The 25,407-nt window shown below is 41.4% G+C and overlaps 1 protein-coding gene across 1 annotated transcript in view; it reads left to right on the top strand.

The window, feature by feature from the left end:
• cacna1ha (calcium channel, voltage-dependent, T type, alpha 1H subunit a) overlaps nt 1–25,407 on the top strand; it is a 333,897-nt gene that overhangs the window by 10,343 nt on the left and 298,147 nt on the right. Inside the window, exon 4 of the mRNA XM_073060243.1 lies at nt 18,591–18,750. Within this exon, the coding sequence (XP_072916344.1) occupies nt 18,591–18,750 (160 nt within the window). The remainder of the gene's footprint in view (nt 1–18,590; nt 18,751–25,407) is intronic.

Below are 25,407 nucleotides of genomic sequence, written 5' to 3'. Positions count from 1 at the left end.
CTCTCAAACTCAGAAATCCAGAAGCAGTGGTAGGAACAAGCATCAGAAACTGGGGGTTCCCTTGATTGCAGGGGATGACCATGACATCTTCTGTGCTTTGTGTGCCCTTCGCCCTCCACCGAGCATTGCAGTACTGCTTTCCTGGCTGTTGGATCTCACTGCAGATCTCTCCCGCCCAATCCACCAGAGCTTCACATGCTAGGACAGGCGTGTCCCTCTCTCACCAGGGTATGAGGCCCGCCAGCTACCCTTGCCTGGTTTAGCCTATCTGTTGAAGTGGTGAATGGGCCTTTGGTCACTGTCGCATGCAAACAGCTACTTAGAGACACACGTGAGAGCTGAGTGTCAGGTGTAGAGCAAAGATGAGTGGGATGCCCCGGAATAGACATAACAAGCCCCCTTCTGCAGAGGTACTGCCTCTCCCTGTGTGTATATACATGCACGTCAGTGATCTTGAAGCAAATGCATTCGGGCACTCAGATCCAGCTTTTGTAATGTGTGACAAAATGGCTCCAACACCACAAGGGGATGCATCACACACTAGTCTGATGGGCAGGGATGAGTCATAATAGGTGAGCAGTTCATCAGATGTTATTAGTCTCTTTGTTTCCTTGAATGCTTTTTCACATCTTCCTGACCATTCCCACTTTGCTAACAGTGTGTTCAATGGATGCAGCACTGTAGCATTGCTTGGGAGAAGCCGGTGGTAGTAGGACTTTTTTGCACCACTCAGTTACATTTTGTGCATTTCACATTCTAACCTTTTCTGTAGTTCTGCTGCATCCTTTGCTGCAGTCTCTAACGATATTGCAATGGTCAATGCCCGTTCTAAGGTTAGGTCTCTTTTGGACAGTAGTCTCTTTTGAGTGCTTTGACTATGCATGGCATAAACAAGCCTTTCCCTTAATGCACCAGAAAGTCCTTCTCTAAAGCCACAGTACGGGGAACATTTGCGGACTTCTGCAATGTATTCAGAAATGCTTTCATCTTTTGACTGGTGCCTTTTGTAAAATCTAAATTTCGCAGCTATTACCAGTAGTTTAGACCTCAAGTGATTTTGTAAAATTGTAACAATTTCATTGACCGTCTTGCTTGCTGGCTTTTCAGGGGTTACTAAGTTGTGGAAGAGACTGTACATTCTTGGGCCCATTAAGCTAAGAAGTGTAGGAGCTTTCTTTTGCTCCTCCACATTGTTCGCATTACAGTACATTTCAACCCTCTCAATATACGACTCCCAGTTTTCAATAGTGCTATCAAATTCATCAAGTTTCCCAACTGAAGCCATCACTATATTATTTTCACTTTAAATTCAGTGCATCTTTCACTGTTGTGGTGCACTGTACTCTTGCATTTGGTAGCATCTGTGATGGCTTTCTTGTGCTGTTTAACTCTCGCTGTTTCGTCCCGTAACTGTCGGTGCAGTTCGCGATAGGTTTGTGCAGGTTTGCATTCATCACCAATTTGTTGCCTCTGTGCACAACTACGCACTGAATAAATAAAAGCACGCATGCAGGAGATGGCTCAAACTGGTATATTCACATTGGAGCGAGAGAGAGAGAGAGAGAGAAATGCACATGCGTAGACGAAACGTATGTGCAAAGTGGGGGCGAGTATTCATTGCTCTGAAAGAAATAGACCCATACATTACATTTATTTCTTAAATCTTGGAGTCACAGAGCACTACAACATTGAAACAGGCCTTTTGGCCCATCTAGTCCATGCTGAATTATTATTCTGGCGTGTTCTTTTAAGTGCAACACTGAAAGAAGCAAATGCAAAGAACCATTTTATTTTCTTTGAAGAGATTTTGAAAACCAATTTAAACCTTAATGAAAATATGATGCAGTCATAATGCATCTGCAGCTACCCATTTTGTCAGGTTTTTTTTCTGTTGTTAGTGCAAATGGAACATGATTTTTTTCATTCCTGGAAACACCGGTAATTATGTTATCCCTTTGAACATTAATTATGCTAACTTAAATTGGTTCTACATTTGCAGTGACATGTACAGTTAAGCATTGTTGGTCATAGTTAAATTACACTTAACTAAGAATTTAACAATGCAATAGAAGACAAAAGAAATAAAGGCTGAGATTTTAACAGTGAATGTTTTCATTATAATGCATGTGAAGTCAGAACAAATGAATACACGTGTGCAGTACCGAAAGTAGTGGAATGAGGCTGGAATAAAGTGGACATTGTAGTCAATCTGCTTCACGCATAAACACAAGAGATTCTGCAGATACTGGAAATCCAGAGCAACAGACACACAATGCTGGAGGAACTCAACAGGTCTGGTGGTATCTATGGAGAGGACTGTAGCAGTTGATGTTTCAGTCCACCACTGTTCTTCAGGACTGGAAAGGAAAGGGGAAGAAGCCGGTATAGGAATGTGGGGGTGGGGAATGGAGGGGAGGTGTACAAACTAGAAGGTGATAGGTGAAGCCAGATGAGGGAGAAAGTAGGTAGGTGGAGGAGGGCGGGATGAAGTGAGAAGCTGGGATGTGATAGGTTGGAAAAGGTAAAGAGCTGAAGAAGAAGGAATCTGACAGGAGAGGAGCATAGGAGAAAGGGAAGGAGGAGAGGCATTAGAGGGAGGTGATAGACAGTTGAGGAGAAGAGGGGAGTTAGAGTGGGGACTGCAAATTGAGAGATGGGGGACGGGGAGAGTTAAAAAAGTTAGAGAAATCGATGCTCGTGCCATCATGTTGGAGGCTACCCAGACAGAATATGATATCTTGAGAGTGGCCTCATCATGACAGTAGAGGAGGCCATGGACCGACATGTTGGAATAGGAATGGGGGTTGGAATTAAAATGGTTAGCCATCAGGAAATCTTGCTATTTGCGAATGGAGTGAAAGTACCCGACATACATATGAGTTTGCTTATTTTTGTAAATTATGCATAGAAATTCATAGATCTTCTATATAAAATATGACGGATGAATTCTCCAATGGGTTCTGCAGCAGATCATAACATAAAATGGAGAACCAATAAAGCTGATAATCTAATGTCAATTGATCTCGCTAACTTTAACTGCAGATTTAAACTCTGTAGCTAGAATTACATAATGGTATACTGGATGTCATCATATCGCTCCCAGAGTGTTTAGAAATCTGAGTGAAGTTCTCCAAATCTCTTCTACTATTTTTTAAAGTAATTAACCACCACAGCTCTTATGATATATAGAGAAAGGAGCCAGCCCCTTTCTGGCAACATCATGAAGAATCTGAACTGCCCAACTGTGTACTGGAAACGACATTGAATCCTGAATTTGGATGAGAAATAGTTAATCTGTGATCATTTTCAGGGATTACAATCTGATTTCCTTGCAAGTTTTTAGAAATCAATTGTTAATGAAAGGAGACGTGTTTGTGAGGTTTAATGGTCAGCTTTGGGTGACTTTGGTGTGGTTCAAACATTGACAAATACTCAAATCAAAGTATGCAAAGAAATTGTGGTCATTAAAATAAAAAATATTAATTTCAACAAGAGCTGTGCCCAATATATGAATGTAGCTATGAAGAAAGCACGACAATAGCTAGATTTCATTGGGAGTTTGAGGAGATTTGGTATGCCAATAAAGACTCCAGGAAATTTCTACAGATATACTTTGCAGAGTATTCTAACTGGTTGCTTCACCATCTGGTAAGGAAGGGCCACTTCACAGGATCAGAAAAAGCTGCAGAGGGTTGTAAACTCAGACAGCTCCATCATGGGCACTAGCCTCCCCAGCATTGAGGACACCTTCAAAAAGTGATGCCTCAAAAAGGCGGCATCCATCATTTAAGACCCCTATCATACAGGACATCCCCTGTTCTCATTGCTATTATCAGGGAGGAGGTACAGGAGCCTGAAGACACACACTCATCATTTTAGGAGCAGCTTCTTCCCCTCCACTATCGGATTTCTGAACAGACAATGAACCAACTCATGAATAGTACCTCACTATTTTTTTTTTGGTTTGCTCTCACTTCCCACTATTTATTTAATTTGTTTTTTAATTTACACTACCTATATAGTGCTAGAGTTTGGAAGACTTTTGTACAGTAGTGTATTTGTCAATGTGGAGCGGAGAGCAAGTTTGTAAATTTGGCGGAAGCAAATGTTGTTGAGAATGCCGAGGGTGGGGCGCCGCAGAAGGGGTGTGGGACAGGTGGCAGAGAATGAGTGCTGGGTTGTGGGGTGGCACAGGTGCAGATACACCCAGCCCTGAGACACCAGGCAAGGTCACTTGATTCCAAACAATTGCTTTATTGCCAGAATGTCTCTCTGGTGCTTTCTGCTTAGACCATACGAGCAGAATTAGGCCATCTGGCCTATTGGTCTGCTCTGCCATTCCATCATGATCCTCCTCGACCCCAGTTCCCGGCCTTCTCCCAGTAACCTTTGATGCCGTGTCCAATCAAGAACCTATCAATCTCTGCCTTAAATACACCCAATGACCTGGCCTCCGCAGCTGCCTGTGGCAACAAATTCCACAAATTCACCACCCTTTGTCTAAAGAAATTTCTCCACATCTCTGTTTTGAAAGGTCGCCCCTCTATCCTGAGGATGTGCTGCCTTCTCCTAGACTCCCCCACCATGGGAAACATCCTTTCCACATCTACTCTGACTAGGCCTTTCAGCATTTGAAAAGTTCCAATGAGATCCCCTCCTCATCCTTCTGAATTCCAGTGAGTACAGACCCAGAGCCATCAAATGTTCCTTGTATGATAACCCTTTAATTCCTTGAATCATCCTTAGGAACCTCCTCTGGACCCTCTCCAATGCCAGCACACTTTTTCTAAGATGAGGGGCCCAAAACTGTTTACAATACTCAAGGTGAGGCCTCTCCAGTGCCTCATCATCACATCCCTGCTCTTGTATTCTAGACCTCTTTATGCTAATATGGCATTTGCCTTCCTCACCATCGACTCGACTACAAATTAACCTTCAGGGTGATCTGCAGAAGGACTCCCAATTCTCTCTGCATCTCAGATTCCTGGATTTTCTCTCTGTTTAGAAAATAGTCCGTACATTTATTTTTACTACCAAAGTGCATGATCATGCATTTTCCAACATTGTATTTCATTTGCCACTTTCTTGCCCATTCTCCTAATCTGTCTGAGTCTTTCTGCATCCTACCTGTTTCCTCAACACTACCTGCCCCTCTACCAATCTTCCTCCACTCCCCCTTCCCCTTTTCCCAACCATGATCTCATTGACACCGACTGAATGTTGATAGGACTAGATAGGGTGGATGTGAAGAGGATGTTTCCTATGGTGGGGGTATCCAGAACTAGAAAACACAACCTCAAAATTGAGGGGCTACCTTTTAGAACAGAGGTAAGGAGGAATTTTTTTAGCCAGCGAGTAGAGAATCTACGGAATGCTCTGCCACAGGCTGTGGTGGAGGCCAAGTCCGTGGGTATATTTAAGGCAGAAGTTGATAGTTTCCCGAACGGTCAGGGCTCCAAAGGATATGGCGAGAATGAAGGTGTATGGAGTTGAGTGGGATCTGGGATCAGCCATGATGGAATGGCAGAGCAGACTCGATGGGCTGAATGGCCTAATTCTGCTCCTATGGCTTAATGTCTTATGGTCTTATGATTCCCCTCTCCCTACCCCCTTCCCACTCTCACCCATATCAGAATCAGATTTATCATCATTCACATATGTCATGAAATTTACTTATTTTGCAGCAGCAGTACAATGCAATACATATAATGACTACATCATCATTATAATTATGTGGCATGTTGTATGATATGGTTTTATACATGACCAGGATTGTTCTTGGCAAACTTTTGTACGATAGTGGTTTGCCATTTCCTTCTTCTGTGGAAAAAATTACTACAGTACTGTGCAAAAGTCTTAGGCCCCCTAGCGATATATATATATATATGTGCCTAAGACTTTTACACAGGATTGTTATGTATTTCTTACTGTAATTTATGGGTTTTTTATGTTTTGCATTGTACTTCTGCCACAAACTCCAACGAATTTCACGACATATGTCAGTGATAACAAGCTTGTTTCTTATTCTGAGCCTTAAGCAAAATTGCAATTCAGCACTGGAACTTCCTGTTTATTTGCACTCTGTAATGTGATAAATTAGAGCATAAACAAATTTTCATTGGAATGAGTAGGAAATGCAGGAATAATTGTGTTACGCATGGCTTGATAATACATCTAAACTTAGTTAAACTGTCACACTTAGATGTTCAGATCTGCTGATGTATTGACAATGGCCTGTCATTGTATCTTCCTTCGATGAGAACCGGAAGGAAGAGGCACAGGGCCAGCAAAATAAACTTTTAAGTTTTATATTTGACTTTTTTAAAATTACAAATTAATTTTATTGTGTTGGTCAGAAGCATGTGGATAGGATAGTTTAAGAAAGGGGAATAAAATGGAAAGATTAGCTTTATTTGTCACGTACCTCAAAGCATACAGTGAATTGTGTCATTTGCGTCAAATCAAATCAGCGGGAATTGCACTTGGGCCAAAAGTCGCCACGCTTCCAGCGCAAGCATGGCACGCTGCAACTCTAACTCTAACCTTAATTGTACGTTTTCGGAACGTGGGAGGAAACCGGAGCACACAGAGGAGACCTACGGGGTCACGGAGGAGGGAATGTACAGACTCCTTACAGGCAGTGACAGGTATTGAATACTGATTCTTGATCTCTGGCTGGCACTGTAAGGTGATGTGCTAGCTGATATGCTACCAAACTGCCCCACAGAAGGATATGAATCAAAAGCCAGAGAAATGGAGCTGGGTTAGATGGACATCTTCGTTGGCATAGATGAGATGGGCTGAAAGGCCTGTTTTTCTGCTGTGTGATTCTGAATCTAAATCACAAAGGCAGCTACTTCCACTCTCCTTACACCTTTCCAAATGCATGATATCTATAGAATGGCCTACTAGTCAATCCCATGACCATCTCCTCTTTTCAATGGCCTGCAAGATCTTCCATGTCTTTGTACATCTCCTGGATACAAGCAGGAGGTCAGGCCACTGGGAACCAAATGAACTGTAGAAGCGAAGAATCACAAGCCTTGGAACCTGGATGAAGATCCTCATGCCAAAACTGCCAGGGAATCAAGGCAGGGTTTCAGTCTTTCCTTTGCTCTTGGAAGTTAAAGGAATCCAATGGACCGTGGGCAACCACACACCCCTACTTCGTCAACACTGGTGATTGTTTTAACATTGACTTATCAATTACCTTAAACTTTTTTGTGAATTTTGTTCTATCACAGCTTTGCTTTATGCTAACTTATCCAAATTCTAGCAGGCAGATTACGTTTGCAAATCTATTATTCTTAAGAATTTTGGAGCCGTACAGTCTGCCCCAGGCTTCCTTGGAATTTAAGCATTTGAAATAGTGATCTCCTGTTTATGAAGGATTCCATGTATCTATCAAATTGCAGGTTTAATTTTATCTTGTTCCTGCTGTTATTACAGCAAGAAACCTGGTATAATGGCTGTGAAATATTTTTTTCAAGATCAGGAGCACTACAGCACAGAAACAGGCTTCCTCTGGCAGCTCATTCCATATTCGCACCATTCCCTGAGTGAAAAAGTTTTTCCTCAGGTTCCCTTAAATAGTACTTTCTTTTTAATCTAATGAGGCATCCATTTACAACGTAGTGCCATAATGATGTATGCCATTCACGTACTCCATACATATAACCCATAATGAATTATGTAATCAAAGAATGCTTAACCAAACAATATATTTACAATATTACTTGAATATTACTGAAATATTAAATCCACAACACTTGTCTCACCAAACCTCAGTGGAAAATGCCTTCTTGTATTTACCTTATTAACTACCCCTAAAAATTTTGTATGCCCCTGTCAGATCTTCCCTCATTTGCCTGTGCTTCAAGAAATAGAGTCAAGTGGCTGGCGGAATATGAAGTTAGAGCAAATCTTTTTAATTCCCCAAATTGTGCAGAGACTTTTGGATATTGACTTAGTTTGGTGTCCATCATGTAAAAACAAAAAAAAAAATCCGTGGGAAATTTGTTCTTTTAAATTTACTAGGTTGTGCTTATGTCAGTAGATGTTGACACTGAAATGCTTAAGAGCAATAATGTAATATTTAGGCAATTGGAAATTGATCCCAATTTAGAGTTCATGGAACCATCCTTTGGAGGGGCCCCACTAAATATATCCTGCCCCGTTCATTATCACCCTCCCACTCCTGATCAATTGCCAAGATGTTTATCCAAAGGTTCCCGTAAAAATCTTCCAAGAACACCCACTGCTTCTCCTCAGCATTTTGAGCCTTCAAGTCAGTGATAGAGAGCATTTTTTCCTTGGTACTTGCTTGCATCAGGAAGGAGCCATTGGTGATTTTCAAGTCCTTATCTAATGCATATCTTGAATTGTTTATAACTATTTTCCTGACAGCGTTCAGAGAGTTGCTGCCCTTGAAGAATCTCAATTGCAAACTTGTGATTCATCTTTATAAATGTCAGCTCATTTCATGCATAAGTATTTCTTGAAAGAGCAAATTAAGACCAGTATTAGAGCATTTTAATCTGAAAAGATGAATGTTCCTTCAGGTAAGTGGTAGATTTGTGCTCCTTCACATAGTAAGATATTAAGGGCCCCTGGGTTTCTTGTTGAATCAGGTACCGATTATTTTGCTGAATAAGATTAAGTCTGCTCACTTTTTCTTTGTGTAAACATCAGGTCAGTTTGAGGGCAGTGTGGAGGGCTGGAATTAATCATTTAAAAGCAAATAAGAGTCCTGATACCATTCCAGCCTGTAGTCTTCCATACAGCGCAGCACAACAGTGAAATAAATCATATATAAATAATGAGTTTTAGAACATTTTGTTTGCTTTTGTCATGTTTTGACTGTAAAAGACAGGATCTCTTATTCCTTGTCTCCTTAAGCTGTAGTTCAAAGTGATCAAATACCATTTGCTTTTGTTTTCTCAGAGAACCTAAGGTTACTGAATGATAAAGTGATGAATTACTTTCAGCTCGAGAGCTGGATTTCATTTTAGTTTAGTCGTCTGTGATAACAGCTTTCTCTTCTCAGAGCGTTTGCACTCCTCGGTGAAATTAAGTTTTGATTCATCTGCATGAGGATAGTGAGCTGGACAGTTCTGTCTGCCTTATACATAGGTCAATGTCCGGGGAGAGCCAGCTCTTCTGATTGAAGCATATCATTGTGTTGAATCACAGGAGATGGAACCGGGAGCAGGGCTACGAACTCTTCGGACTTGCTTCGCTCTGCACTGTATTTCACTATTGGATCCCAGGACCATTGTATCTGTGCTCATCACCCTCCAGCAGCTCCCTCTTCAAACTCCTCTCCTCACCTGCCTCATTCCCCTGTTTGCCTCCACCCATCACCCTCCTGCTCCTCCTCCCAACACCACTGCTCTCCCTCGCCCCTGGTTTCGTTTGGTGGCAGAAGTGTGGTGACACTTGCAGATGGCTCAGCACAATCCTCCCTGATTTCACTCTGTGCTTTAATGTACTGTACATGTGACAAATAAATCTAATCTTTATCATTTTTAAAAATCTTTTCTTTGTCTGCCCACCCTCCTTCACTCCCCCTCTGGCCACTGTCTCACTCCTCTGCCTCCCCTCTCTATTCAGGTTTTCTTCCCTCTCCACTCTCTGTCCCAAGTTCCCTCCCCCAAACCCCAGCAACCCTGCTGAAATCGCTGAATTCAGAATCAGAATCAGGTTTAATATCATTGGCATATGGCGTGAAATTTGTTAATTTTGCGGCAGCGTTACAATAAAATGCATAATAATAGGGAGAGAAAAAACTGCAAATTACAGTAAATATATATACATATTTATATAAAGTAGTTAAGTTAAATAGTGCAAAAAAAAAAGAAATTAAAAAATAATGAGGTAGTGTTGATAGATCCAGAAACTAGGTGGTGGGGAAGAAGCAGTTCCTGAATTGTTGAGTATGTGTCTTCAGGCTTCTGTACCTCCTTTCTGATGGTAGCATTGAGAACAAGGCATGATCTGGGTGATGGGGGTCCTTAATGATGGATGACAACTTCTTGAGGCATTGCTCCATGAAGATGTCCTGGATACTACGGAGGCGAGTATCTATGGTAGAATTCCTCCAGTAGGTTGCTTTTAGCTTCAGTTTCTCTGTGTTACTACGTATCCTCTAACCATTTCTAATTCCTGTTGGCAGCGTGGTTCCACAGCAGTTAGTGCAATCGCTCTCCAGCAGCAGCCAGTGATCAATGATCAGAATTTGATTCCTACCACCGCCTATAAAGGCTCTGTACATTCTTCTTGTAACCCCTAGGTTTCAGTCAGTCCGTGTTGGCAGGAACATCTCTGACTCCATCACACTGAGCACTGGATCCCCACAAGGCTGTGTGCTCAGCCCACTGCTGTTTACACTGCTAACACATGACTGTGCAGCCAGATTCAAGGGGAACCTGATCATTAAATTTGCTGATGATACCACAGTGGTGTGGCTCATCAGCAAAAATGATGAAACAACGTACAGGGAGAAGGTCAAACACCTAGAGAGCTGGTGCAGTGACAACAACTTGATGCTTAATGTCACCAAAGCCAAGGAGATGATCGTCGATTTCAGACGGTCTCAACCTGAGCACACACCCCTCAGCATCAGCGGCTCCACAGTGGAGAGAGTGGAAAACATCAAGTTCCTTGGGGTGCAGATCTCGGACAATCTCATCTGGTCCAGGAACACCACTGGGATTATAAAACGGGCCCAGCAGAGATTGCACTTTCTGAGGAAGCTTAAACAAGCATCACTCCCCACTAACATCTTAACTACATTCCACAGAGGCGTGGTTGAGAGTGTGCTGACCTTTTGCATCACAACCTGGTACTCCAGCTGCAGTGCTGCTGACAAAAAAGCCTTGCAGACGGTGGTTAGAGGAGCAGAGAAGGTTATTGGGGTCTCCCTACCTTCTGTCCAAGACCTCTTTCAGAGTTGATACCTCCAGAAGACACGGTGCATCATTAAAGACCCCTCACACCCTCTCCATGAACTGTTTGTTCTTCTTCCATCAGGCAAATGTTACAGGAGCATAAAAACTAAAACCACAAGGCTACTAAACAGCTTCCTCCCACAGGCAGTCAGACAGCTAAATAGCTGCTCTACCTGACTCTGCTTTGGACACTTTTAACTTGCACTGGACACTTATAACTTGTTTTTAACAGACACGTGGCTGTTGAGTTTTACTATTTATTGTTGTGTTTACTATTTGTTGCGTTTGTTATGTTATGATTGCACTTGCCCCTGGGAAACCCTGTCTCATTCTGCCCTGCAGAGCTGATGCATGGTTGGAATGGCAATAAAGTTTTTGAATCTTGAATCCTCCTGGTGCTCCGGTTTCCTCCCATGTTCCAAAGATGTACGGTTAGGTTTTGGGATAGTATGTTGGATTCTGCAAGGATCCCTGGTGGGTTTGTTCTATGAGGAGAAGCGAAGCAGCATTTAAAGGATTGAAAGGACATTTCATTCAAATGTGCAGAATTCTTAAGGAGCCATGCATCATAGATGTAAAGGATGATATTTCCTATGTATGACCAGGACTCTCAGTCTCGAAATAAAGGACCAACCACGGGGAGCAGAGATTCTAGCAAATTTCTTCATCTAGAGCAGTGTTTCCCAACCTGGGGGTGCATGGCATTAAAAAAGTTGGGAACCCCTGATCTGGAGCATATTGAATCTTTGGAATTCTCTTCTCAAGTGTTGTGGATGCTCAGTTGATGTGTCTTTTCGTGATGGAGATAGGTAAACATTTAGACATTCAGACTCAGAATATGGTGCTAGTGCAAGAAAAATGTGCTGAGGTGCAAGGTCAGCCATGATTTTATTGAGTGGCAGAGCAGAGGCAAGGGGCAATTGGGTTTCTTCTGCTTCTGTTTGTTATGTTCCAATGCTTGGGTTTCAAAGTTCAAAGTGAATTTATTATCAAAGTCCGTCTGCCATATTTAACCTTGAGATTCGTCCTACAGGCAGCTACAAAACAAAGAGATGCAGTAGAACCCGCAAAAATCCACACACATCAAAGACCATTAAACATCAAAGGTGCCAAAAAAGGACAACTTGTGCAAACAATAAAAAAATTAAGTAAATAATGCATAGAACATGAACTGCAGAGTCTCCAAAATGGAGTACACAGCTGTGGTGAGTGAAACTGGTCCAGGAGCTTGATGGCTGTAGGCCAAGGGCGACTCCCAAATGTGGCGGTGTAGACCCAAGACACCCACGCCAGCCAGCGAGAAGTGAGGGAGACAAGTCAGGCTTAAATGAGGGATCTAGGCTGACTTGGAGAATTGAGATGAATATTGGTTTGCCCTCCGCTCTTGGCCTTGTAGCTTAAATTGGCTAAACATCGGTTTGTTTTCTGTTCAATCCGGCCTGCAGTCCACCCTAGCAATGGCCGCCATGGCAAATGGTCGTACCTGCATTCTCGAGAGTCCGGTTCACTGATTTGCTCAGGAGACTGTAAAAACACCAGATCATTCAGACAGTTCCAAAGCACAGCTTCCAAAGGGAGGTTACAGGCCATGAGTTGCAGTGATCATATTCTAAAAGAAATATAGTTAGTAGAATATCTAGTAGTTTCGTCAGCTGCCTATAAAATGTTGCCATATATCACCAGTGCCATCTTGGGTTTGACTTAATTCTTCAGCAAATTCTCATGAGGCTTGGTGAGAGGAAGACAGTTTGAAATGGAGCAGTGCCAATTTATGAAGATGACCTGATGTTACAAGAAACCTACTGGATCCTTATAAATGTGACTCATTAAATCAAAACAGACATTAAGAAAGTCTTGTTGCCTCTTACATTGACTTGAGGTTGGGCTGTTCAAGTTGTACATCGGTTTTGTGGTGATAGGTTGGTAGGTAGCAGTGGCACTGATATGAGATTCATAAGAGCTTTATCAGAATCAAATTGCCATTGATGTACATTCAGTGGCCGCTTGTTAATGCAAAAGCTAATCAGCCAATCAAGTGGCAGCAACTCAATGCATAAGAGCATGCAGACATGGTCAAGAGGTTCAGTTGTTGTTCCAAACAAACATCAGAATGGGGAAGAAATGTGATCTAAGTGACTTTGAGTATCTCAGAAACTGCTGATTTCCTGAGATTTTCACACACAGCCATCCCTAGGGTATACAGAAAATGGTGCGAGAAGCAAAAAAATTCTAGTGAGTGGCAGTTCAATAGGTCTGAGAAAGGTCAGAGAAGACCACAAACATATACTCAGTGGCAACATTATTAGTTCCCCTCTGAATGTATCTCCAACAAATGTAGGTGGCTGTGTGTGTGCGCCTTACTTCTATCCTGGATAATGCAAACTATGTAGAAAGTCCCAAGGAGGTATGTTAGGTTGTTAGAACATGTGCAATTGGTTCACACTTAGTGAAATGTTTACAAAGTGACTCTGCATATAAACATTCACATCATACAGCTTACAGTGAATGGTGCAAAAAACCCCCCCAGAACATCCAGAGAGTGGCAGTTTTGTGGGCGAAAATGAGGGAGGTCAGAGGGGAATGGCCAGACTGATGCAAGCTGACAGGAAGGTGACAGTAACTCACTAACCGTGTGTTACAGCAGTGGTGTGCAGAAGAGCATCTCTGAATGCTCAACTCATCGAACTTTGAAATGGATGTGCTACAGCAACAGAAGACCATGGACTTGAGGAGGAGGTACCTAATAGAGTGGCCACTGAGTGTAGTCGACATGAAATCCATTGATTTGCAGCAGATGTACAGCGTGAAGATAAAAATACTATAAAGAAGTTTATTTTCCTTTCCAGTCTAAATGATTAACTCTTTATACTGATGCAGAAGGATATAATGTAGGTATGATAAAAGCCTGCTTAATGGATTGAAGAAGTGCAGATTCTGAGGAGCTGGGACTAAACATGGAATGATAAAATGCTGCAGAACAATGGGAGACTTTTAAAAAGTTCCTCAGTAGCATGCAGGCAAATTTATCTCTTATTAGAAAGAAAGAACGAACTATACATTCATACAACTCCATAGATGAATAGAAGCATAAGGTAACAATTGGTTGGAAAAGACCCCTGCAGCATATCAGTGGGAGGAAAATAATGCAATACCTAGTAAGGGAGAGGAGCAGAACAGGCAGAAATAAAAGTATAAAAAGATTTTCACAAAATGTAATCATGCTTATTCAAGTTCAATGGTTTGAATAAGAAACAGAGAGCATTTCATGCCTATTCTCCTAACACTGCTTACCTGTATTAATTCCATATCTCCGTGTCCCCCACCTGTGTGTATAACTGTTAAAATGCCCTTTAAATGTTATTACTGTTCCTGCTTCCACTACCTTTTATGGCTGTTCATTCTAAATATTATTTGTCCTTTCTGTGTGAAAAAGTTACCACCCCCCGTTCTCCTCTGTACTTCCTTCACCTCACTCTAAGCCCATGCTCTTTGGTCCATGGGAAAATAAAATACTAATAGAGAAATAATATCATCAGTAAATGAATTCAAGTATGATTTGATAAACTGTGGGGAAGGCATCAGAATCTCTCTATTCTCTATATCTACCAAAGTCCCCTCTAATTTCTCTATATCTACCAATGTTCCCTCTAATATTTTTTTAAAATGGCTACACGGTCATTGCTTTGAGCTGGTAATTTTTATACAGCCTTAAAAATGTGTGGCATTTTAAACTGCATGGCTGTTTAGTGGGCTGTCGGTTTCTTAACAATGAGCTACCAGCTTCCATTCTGTGTTTATTGTTACAATTTGTAGCAGTGTTGTAACTTGAAACACTGACAATGTAAGCATGTTGGAGCTCTGAAATGTTTAAAAGTAAAGGTTGTGGTATGTTTATTATTTAGAAAACTTCTGGATTATGCTCATTAATGCATAATTAATTACAGGGTATTTCTCAATTATATTAACATAGATTTCAAAATTACATTAGCATAATTTTTAAATTATATTAACAGTATATAACAACTACAAAGGCTATGTGCAGATGAGCATTTCAGCTGCTGCATGGCTGAGCACCCACACAGCTTAGAGGTAACAGTGCCTTTTATAATTTATGTACCTCTATCATGTCACCTCTCAGTCTCCTTCGCTCCAAAGAAACAGATCTAGCTAATCCAATCTCTTCTGATAACTCAAACCCTCCAATCCAGGTATCCAACATCCTTGTGAATCTTTTCTTTTACTGCTCTAGCTTAGTCACACCCTTCCTATAGTGTGGTGACCAGAAATACACATATTTACCTTAACTAGAATACAAAAAAAAAAATTGCATATGACAGTTTAGGTGTGGTTTTGCACAAAAACTGTGTGGAATTGCAGCAAGACTTGCTCATCCCTGTTTCCAACCCTCTGACACAAAAGACCACCAATCCTTTTCTCTCATTTTTGATCTATCGAACTATAGGTTTTGTGAACCATAGCACACAGTTTCTACTGTACATCAAGGATCAAAGGTCAACTATATTCTACATATACATTCACGTGTATTAAAAATTTGCTGTGATGTCTTGATGTGACATGCAGCGTAAAGCGGCAACATTCAACAATGATAAAAACAAAGAATTAAATAAAAAAATAAACCGAAGGTTTCAAAGGGACATTTAATCTCTGAGAAATATATACAATTTTCATCCTGAAATTCTTTTTCTTTGCAACCATCCACAAAAACAGAGGAGTGCCCCAAAGAATGCATGACAGTTAGAACCCCAAAGAACCCCCAACTCCCCCCTATGCATAAGCAGCAGCAAAGCAACGATCCTCCCCCACCAGCAAAAAAAAGCATCGGCACCCCCCACCAGGCACCCAAGTGCGCAGCAAAGCATCGATAAAGACGCAGACTTGCCAAACCCCAAAGATTACTAGTTCACCCGGTATTTGACATACCACAGGCTCTCACTCTCCCAAATAAGAGAAAAAGTGATGTCTCCATTTCTCAGCGAGAGGGGAGGCATAACAAACAACTCACTGATTTACCATGTTAAAAGTCTGATGCATTGCTTTTTCTGAGTTCTGGGCCCAAAGAACTCGGGTCTCTGGGCACACAGCCAGCAGCCAGCTTACATGAGGAAATCTGCAGATGCTGGAAATTCAAACAACACACACAAAATGCTGATGGAACACAGCAGGCCAGGCAGCATCTATAGGGAGAAGCAATATCGACGTTTCGGGCCGAGATCCTTCGTCAGGACTAACTGAAAGGAAAGATAGTAAGAGATTTGAAAGTAAGAGGGGGAGGGGGAAATCCGAAATGATAGGAGAAGACCGGAGGGGGTGGGGTGAAGCTAAGAGCCGGAAAGGTGATTGGCAAAAGGGATACAGAGCTGGAGAAGGGAAAGGATCATGGGATGGGAGGCCTCGGGAGAAAGAAAGGGGGAGGGGAGCACCAGAGGGAGGTGGAGACCAGGCAAAGAGTGATGGGCAGAGAGAGAGAGGAAAAAAAGGGGGGAAATAAATAAATCAGGGATGGGGTAAGAAGGGGAGGAGGGGCATTAACAGAAGTTAGAGAAGTTAATGTTCATGCCATCAGGTTGCCCGAAACGTCGACAGTGCTTCTTCCTGTAGATGCCGCCTGGCCTGCTGTGTTCCACCAGCATTTCGTGTGGGCAGCAGCCAGCTTGCTGCTTTCGATCTTTTGTCGCCCACGACACACCAATTTCCTGCGGAGGCACCGACTCCACCTCCAGAGCCACAAAACCCCAGAACCCTGAAGGTGTGCTAGTCTTCTAGGCCATGCCCTTGGTACGTTGAATAGTGGCCAGTCGTGAGACCCCGAGAGTGGGTCCCATTCCTGCAAAGAACCAAAGTCAGCGTGTAACTCCAGATCAGGGTCTTCAAAGGAATGCTGACAGGGAAAAGTAGTGATATTAAAGACAGAAACAGAGCTGTTTCCAAAGATGCAAGCAAAGGAGTCACTGTAGGCACTATCATCTCCTCAACTTAGAGGTTAAAGTAGGGATATGGAATAAAATATGCATAAGTACATAAATACCAGCATCTATCTACAATGTGCGCAGCAATATTATCAAAATGTGGTCTAAAATGTTTACAGGGCAGTGCAGTGACTGAGGTCATAGATAGAGGATGGTGGGGGTTGCTGTCTCGTATGGCTGATCTGGTTAACTGCCTGGGGGAAGGAACTTACAAAATGGTGTGCAGCTTCTGTTTTAATAGCCCAATAGCACTTTCCAAAAAGGAGTTTTTGGAAAGGGCAATTTGCTGGTTGGATGGTTCTGCAATGACTTTTCCTGCCCACTTCTCTGTCCTGGACACATGCAAGTCCTGCAGACAAAGAAGCATCAATATCAGTATACATTTGATGAGAAAAAGTATTCTTTATTTTTATTTATCCCATGAAATTAACCAAATTGCATTTGTTCCACATTATGTGTCCCATTTCCTTCCTCGTGCCTTTTCTCGACACGTCCTCATCGACTTTACAGACATTTGGTGCTTTCCTCTCTTCTCATCTAATTTTGTTAGAACAAATAGAAAGTGAGATATGTTGATCGAGAAGCCTGGGATTAAGTATGTTGCTTAATGCCTTGAACAGTGGTGATGGCTAATTGCTTTAGAGTTGAAAATGATTGCATCACATTACTGAATAAATTATGGGCTGTTTCTGTCATAAAATATTTTATTTTTTAAATGGGATGAATTCTTAGATCACTTTGCACTGAAATATATCATCCAGGGACATATTCACAGTGCAGCAAGTCTAGCTGGTGTTCTGCAAATTATATATAATCCTTTGTAATATGATTTACATATATTGTGGGCTTATTACAACATACATTAAGATTATGATAATAATCTTGAGTGAATTCCTTTCTGTTTTATTTTAACAGAAAGATTACTTTACTTGAAATAAAATAATTGAATTTATGTTAGTGTTGAAATTGAAATTAATATGAGTGCTGGGATGTCCAACTTTAGCAAGCAATTGTTAACTTTTGAACTGGTCTTGCAAAATTTTGGCCAACATGTCATTGTCCTTTTTAAACTGCAATTGTATTTCAAAGTTCAAATTGGCTTTGAAATTAATTATGCATTTAAAGTTCAAATTAAATTCATTATCAAAATATTTAAATGTCGATATATATGACCCTGGCATTTACTTTCTTGCCGAGAGTTGCAGGAACAAAGAAATTGATAGAATCAATGAAAAAATGCAAACAAACAAAGACTGACAAACAACCAATATGTAAAATACAAACTGTGAAAATACAAGAAAGGGCAAATAATAATAAATAAATAATACTGAGAACATGAATTTTAGAGTCCCTGAAAGTGAATCCATAGATTGTTGAATCAGTTCAGTGTTGAGGTGAATGAGGTTATCCATGCTGGTTCAGGAGACTGATGGTTGAAGGGTAATATCTGTTATAATAACTAAATATCTATTTCAATAGATTAATTATCATAGAACTATAGATCATCACATATTGACATTTTTCATAGAGCAGACTTGGTGAACATCAACAAAACTGGAAGAAAATGAAAAAGAGTTATGTTTGTCATGACTGTTAATTTTAGATCATGTTAACCTTAATACTAATTGTGTGTTTGCATTTCTATATTTTACAGGTATGAGGATACTAGTGACTTTGCTATTAGATACTCTGCCTATGTTAGGCAATGTTCTTCTCCTTTGTTTTTTTGTCTTCTTTATATTTGGGATCGTCGGAGTGCAGCTCTGGGCTGGACTGCTGAGGAACAGATGTTTTTACGAAGACAGCTTTGCAATGTAAGTCATCCCTCTAAAGTCACTTAAACTGCAGGCAGCATTGTTCTTGTAAACACAAAGTACACTGCAGATGCTGTGGTCAAATCTGTGTTCTTGTACGAAGTTTTGAATTTCTAACGTGATGTGGATGACAATGTTCTGAAATCATTGGCCTTGTTGCAGAATCACATGCCTTAAACTTTATTTGCCATATACATTTATATGTAATAGTAAATTCCTAATAGATGTAAATATATATATGGCAAATAAAGTTGATTCTTGATCCTAAAATAATCTATGATACAGTACTGTGTAAAAGTCTTTCGCACGTATATATAGGTAAAGCACCTAAGACTTTTGCAAGGTACTGAACTTGTCAACATGGAATGGAGAGCGAGTTTGTAAAGCTATTGAGAACAAAGGATGTTTGGAATGGCGAGAGTGGAGCACCATAGGAGGGGTGTGGGACAGGTGGCAGTGAAGGTGTGCTGGGGAATTGGGTGGCACAGGTGCAGACACACCCAGCCCTGAAACACCAGGCAAGATCATTTGATTCCAAGTAACTGATCATTACAGAATGTCTTTCTAGTGCTTCCCGTGCCCTCCCCTCTTCCTTCCCCTTTGCCCAAATATAATTCCCCTCTCCCTGTCCCCTTCAAACTCTCAGTCCACAATGGAGACCTATATCAGAATCAGGTTTTGTCACCAGGTTCAGATATGGCCCAAGTGCGGAGTGAGAGACACTGAAGCAGGTCGATAATTCATAAAAACTTCAATGCGAACAGTGTTAAAGGGAAAATAAAACAATAAATGCTAGGCCAAAGAGGGCTGTTAACTAAAACTCTCAACTGGAGAACGAAGCCTACACTGAGGCTGAAAAGAAAATCTAAACATTAAACGAATATCGCTAGTCTTCAGAGTCAGGTGACTCGAAAGTCCAATTTCTCAGGGAAGGCCGAATGAAAACAGGCAGCGAAACGTTGCTGTGCTCTGGCCAAGTCTTGATAAGCACTACAAGTATGAAGTTAATTACTATCACAATTAAATAATGATCAGCTGACACGTGCAAATTCACAAGCGCAATTGCCATATCTACTGTGCTGCCGAATCCGTGGTTGTGACAGGTTTATCATCACTCATATATGTCATGAAATTTATTTTTTTGTGGCAGCAGTAAAGTGCAATACATAAACTTGCTACAATACTGTGCGAAAGTCTTAGGCACCCTAGCTATGTGTGCCTAGGAGTTTTGTACAGTAATGTATTTCCTAAACAAAATACATAGGAAGCCGTGTCTGATTGGGATGTGTATTTTTTCAATGAAACCCAATAACCTGTTAAAGAATCTGTAAGAATAATGTACTTTGGACCTGGACTTGTCGTGAGGTGCTTTCTACAGTATGTGGAGGTCTGTTTTTACCAGATTAAATGAGAACTTCATATTCAATTGTAAAGGATTCTGGACTTGATCATTGCAAATATTGCAGAGAGCTAGTCATTCCTTTACTCTTGCAACTCCTAGATGATATCTCTGCACTTGTAGAATATTGCTTTGAGCTCTGAAAAATGCAAGAGCACGAAATTGAACACAACCAGTGCAAGTAAGTGGAATGAGTGGATAGATTATGCTTACTTCCAGAATCAGAATCAAAGTGTTATCTCTGACTTACTCTATGTTGTAACATTTGTTGTGTTCAGCAGCAGTAAAGTGCAAGACATAAAGGATTACTCTTAAGAAATATATATAAAAAAAGAGGAGTGCAAAGAGTGAGCAAAATAATGAAATAGTGTTCATGGGTTCATGGACCTTTCAGAAATCTGCTAACTTCTTTTGAAGATGTCCTCGCTAGTCTGTAGCATTTTCCAATTTGATTCTGGGCATTGGCATCTCCATACCAAGCACTGTTGCAGCCAATCAGAATGCTCTCCACAGTACATGTGTAGAAAATTGCTCCAGTCTCCTCAAAATCCTAATGAAGGGTAGCTTCTGGCATGCTTTCTTCATAATTACATCAATGTGTTGGACCCAAGATCGATCGTCTGAGATGTTGACACCCAAGTTGCTCACTGCTGACCCTTGATGAGGACTGACTAGTGTGTGTTCTCCCAACTTCCCCTTCCTGAAGTCTACAATCAACTCCCTCGTCTTAGTGATTATGTTATTACAGCAATGTGCAGTGGTCCCTCCAAACCAGATATTGATGCAGCCAGTTAGAATTCTCTCCATGGTATATCTGTAGGAATTTGTGAGTCTCTTTGGTGACATTTTAATTCTCCTCAAGCTCCTAATGAAATATAGCTTCTGTCACATCTTCTTGGTAATTGCTTCAATATGACATTTACAAACCATTTCCTAAACATAAAGCACAGAGCATTTCTTAAGCATAAATGATTTCTCAAACACAAAGGATTAAGGATTAAAACGCAGGTATTTATTTGTATTTTTTATTTAGAGATTCAGCGCAGAATAGGCCCTAATCCCTTTGAGCTCTGCCGCTCAGCAACCCCTGACAACGCCTGATTTAATCCTAACCTAATCACAGGACAATTTACAATAACCAATTAACTTTCGTCTTTGGGCTGTGGGAGGAAACCGGAGCACCTGGAGAAAAACCCACATGCTTACAGGAAGGAACATACAAATTCATTACAGAAGATGGTGGAATTGAACTTCAAGTTCTGATGCCCCTAGTGCTAACTGCTATGCTAACATGGCACCGAAGATCCTATAAACTAAAAAGACAGACCACAATGCAAACAACAAATCATCCATCACAGGAACTGGAGCAGGAAGTATAGATTCTACTTCAGTGAATAGGTTCTAGTTTAATCCACGTTTCTTCTTGATGTTCCTTACCCTGCTCTTAATAAGCCTGAACTGCTGTCTATATTTTATACCCTTTTTCTCCCAGTTGGCCGACCTTACACACATATAATATTTTTTCAGATATCCTTTTAACACAAATGGACTGAAAGCACCTTTTGGAGACTTAAACCTTAGCTAGCCACCATCGAGATTGTAAATGCTGTGAACCTAACTTCTTTGAGCACATAAAACCCTTCCAACTATAAACACATCAGATATTGATATGCTAAATGATATTATCCATCTGTTCTGCAAGTTTCCATGAACTAAGCAACTTATGAGTCAGCCTGTCTGTTTGAAACAACCCAAATTCTGTAATCCATTGTCTTATCCTGCTTCTCAAGTTGTAAAAACAGGTGAAGTGTCTCTTTACAGAGTGTCTTCTATCTATAGAGCTATTTTCAAACTTGTTCTATAGAGAGTGCTTTTCAAGTTGATTACTGCTTGCCATTTACATTTAAGAACTGAAGACTGACTTTCCTTATGACCAGAAATTAAACAAAGCAATATAGTTGGAAGTTTACTTACAACGGTATGATCTTACAAGTGACAACTGTGTTTAGAAAGCAAGCTTAGCAAACAGCCAAGTGGCCAACAGGACAGGAGTGAATATTCATCATAATCTCCCCTCCCCCAGCTACAAACTTTACCCCCCCACCCCCCCCCCCACCTGGTCTCGCCTGTCACCTGCCAGTTTGTACTCCTCCTCCTTCTCTCACTGTCTTATTCTGGCTTCTTCCCTCCTTTCTTTCCAGGGTTGATGAAGAGTCTAGAACTGGAACATCAGCTATTTAATCCCAAATAAATACTGCATGGCTTGTTGAGTTCCTCCATTATTTTGTGCACGTTGCCCAAGATTTCCAGCATCTGCAGAATCTCTTGTGTTTAAAGTTTCCAGCTCTTGTCTTAAACTATTTTGTGTGTTATATAAGAAACATTATTCCTTTGAGACTACTGTGAAGAAAAATTGCCTCTGGTAATTATGCTGAAAAATGTGTACTTAGATGGTAAAATTTTACTCTAAAGTTTAACCTAATTTTTCTTTGAAAGCCCTGGGTTGATATTTCTTTTATGGAACCAATGTCATCAGCTCATCCAGGAAACCTCAGGGGAAATTGATTTTCAGTGAATTTGCTATAAATTTACTTCTGGCCTTGGTGGGAGTCTTGCTCAGAAGTCCCAGATTTTCCTCCCAAGTTTTTCTGAGTGCTCATAGGTTGAAACTAAGGTTGTGGGAATAGAAGCAGCACTAAGAAGATCAGTTTTTACGCACTAGTTGCTGGAACTTACAGTAATGCATTGATTTTCGTCAGCTATTGTTAATACATTAACCAGGATCCTAATTTTCTGCCTCATGTGCTTTGTTTACTTTGAGGTGTCACCAGACCGGTTTGTACTTGGGTTCTGAGTGTTTAATGTAACCCATATTTGGGATGACCAGACTGCAGAGAATGCAAACAGATTCTGAGGGCAAACGGTAAAACCAGGGATCCATATAGGAATGAAAAATCACTAGCACAACAGATCTTCAAAATGAGCCAGACTCGCATTAGAAACCTCTTAATGGGGCCATCCATCATCAGCGGATGTTTTAAACATTCATCAGTAAACTCCTTCATTATTGTTCAGGTACATTGAAACATTGGTGTTTATATTCTTGTTGACCATATTCTAGAAATAGTAACCATCATCCATCTGCCAGACCCCAACATGTCAAGGCTAGGTCACTTATGCTGAATTACTTAATGTGGGAAGAAAAGAAAGAGAGGAAGCTTGATAAGATGTGCTCAAGATTTATTTATTTCTTTATATAGCAATACAGCATAGAGTAGGCCCTTTCAGCCAATAGACAATAGGTGCAGGAGTAGGCCATTCAGCCCTTCAAGCCAGCACCGCCATTCAATGTGATCATGGCTGATCATCCACAATCAGTACCCCGTTCCTGCCTTCTCCCCATATCCCTTGACCCCGCTATCTTTAAGAGCTCTATCTAACTCTTTCTTGAAAGCATCCAGAGAATTGGCCTCCACTGCCTTCTGAGGCAGAGCATTCCACAGACCCACAACTCTCTGGGTGAAAAAGTGTTTCCTCAACTCCATTCTAAATGGCCTACCCCTTATTCTTAAACTGTGGCCTCTGGTTCTGGACTTTGAGCTACACTGCCCCAACAAAGTCGATTAACCCTAACCTCATCACGAGACAATTTACAGTGACCAATTGACCTAACTCGAGACCGCGGGCGGAAGCTGAAGCATCCCAGCTGAACCTACACGCACATGGGAAGGAACATACCAACTCCTTACAGCGGATACCAGAACTCAGAACTCTGCTGCCCCGAGTTGTAATACTGTCACGCTAACTGCTATGCTACCATGGTGCCCAAGATGGCTAGAGGCATTGATCAAGTGGACAACCAGAGACCTTCTTCCCCAGAATGGACTATGGCTAACACAACGGGGCTTGATTTTGAGCTGGTTTGAGGGAGGTATGGGGAAATGATGGGGGTGGGTTTTTTTTTAAACAGAGAATAGTGGGTGTGTGGAATACATTTCTAGGGTGGTAATAGAGGCAAATGCATTAGGGAATTTTAAGAGACTTTTAGATAGGCACATGGATAAAAGGAAAGTGTTAGATTGACCTTGGAATAGATTAAAATGTGGACGCAACATCATGGCCTGCAGGGCTGTACTGTGCAGTAATGTTCTGTAAAAAGCTAACTTCCCTCCATTGACTTTGTCTACATTTCCTGCTGACTCCAGAAAGCAGCCAACATAATCAAAGATCCTTCCCATCCCGATCATCCTCTCTTCTCCTCCCTTTCTTCAGGCAGAAGATTCAAAGGCTCGGAAGTTCGTACCACTAGGCTCAAAGACAGCTTCTTTCCCACTGTTGGAAGATGCTTGAACAGAACTCTTGTCCAATATGTCACAATCTTCCTCATCATTTGCCTAACTGCACTTTCTCTGTGGCTGTAAAGTTACAGGGAATGTTACGGTTATCTGTAACAGTACACTCAGTGGCCACACTATTGGTACACCCGTACACCTGCTCGTTAATGTAAATACCTAATCATCCAATCATGCGGCAGCAACTCAAGGCCTAAAAGCATGCAGGTGTGGTCAAGAGGTTCAGCTGCTGTTCAGACCAAACATCAGGATGGGGAAGAACTGTGATCTAAGTGACTTTGACCGTGGAATGATTGTCGGTGCCAGAAGGGGTGGTTTGAGTATCTCAGAAACTGCTGATCACTTGGAATTTTCACACACAACAGTCTCTAGAGTTTACAGAGAACGATGCCAAAAACATCCAGAGAGCGGCAGTTCTGTGGCTGAAAGCAGCTTGTTAACGAGAGAAATCAGAGGAGAATGGCCAGGAAGTCAGTGCTGCCTTTCAAAACTCCATGACAGGCCTCCCTGGCATAGTGTAGATAACCTGAGAATCACACACGTGATGTGGAAGGCTAAGCCTGTGCTCAGTGGCCCAGAGCTCAACACTTAAAGCCTGCTTATCAGTGGATGACCAGTACCAGGGAGTACTATAGGCAGTGATGGGGCATTGAATAGAGGGTTTTTAATTAATGGTCTAGTTTAGAGTATGACTTTAGGTCATTGGCACAAGTAAACTATCAGATCCCCTGCGCCATGATGACGACAGTTAGAGAGCTGTCTGCAGTGCAGTGGAGCTGCTCTATCTTGGATCAGGTGGAGCTCACAGATAAATCCACATTCGCATCATCGCTGTGAGAAATCTCTGTGAAATTTGAAATGATTGTTTCTTCCTCGTATGACTAACCTCCTCCTCAGGATTGGAAA

The sequence above is a fragment of the Hemitrygon akajei genome, chromosome 11, assembly GCF_048418815.1.
Source record: "Hemitrygon akajei chromosome 11, sHemAka1.3, whole genome shotgun sequence".
Classification (NCBI taxonomy): domain Eukaryota; kingdom Metazoa; phylum Chordata; class Chondrichthyes; order Myliobatiformes; family Dasyatidae; genus Hemitrygon; species Hemitrygon akajei.
This window is presented reverse-complemented; position numbering and strand designations above follow the sequence as displayed.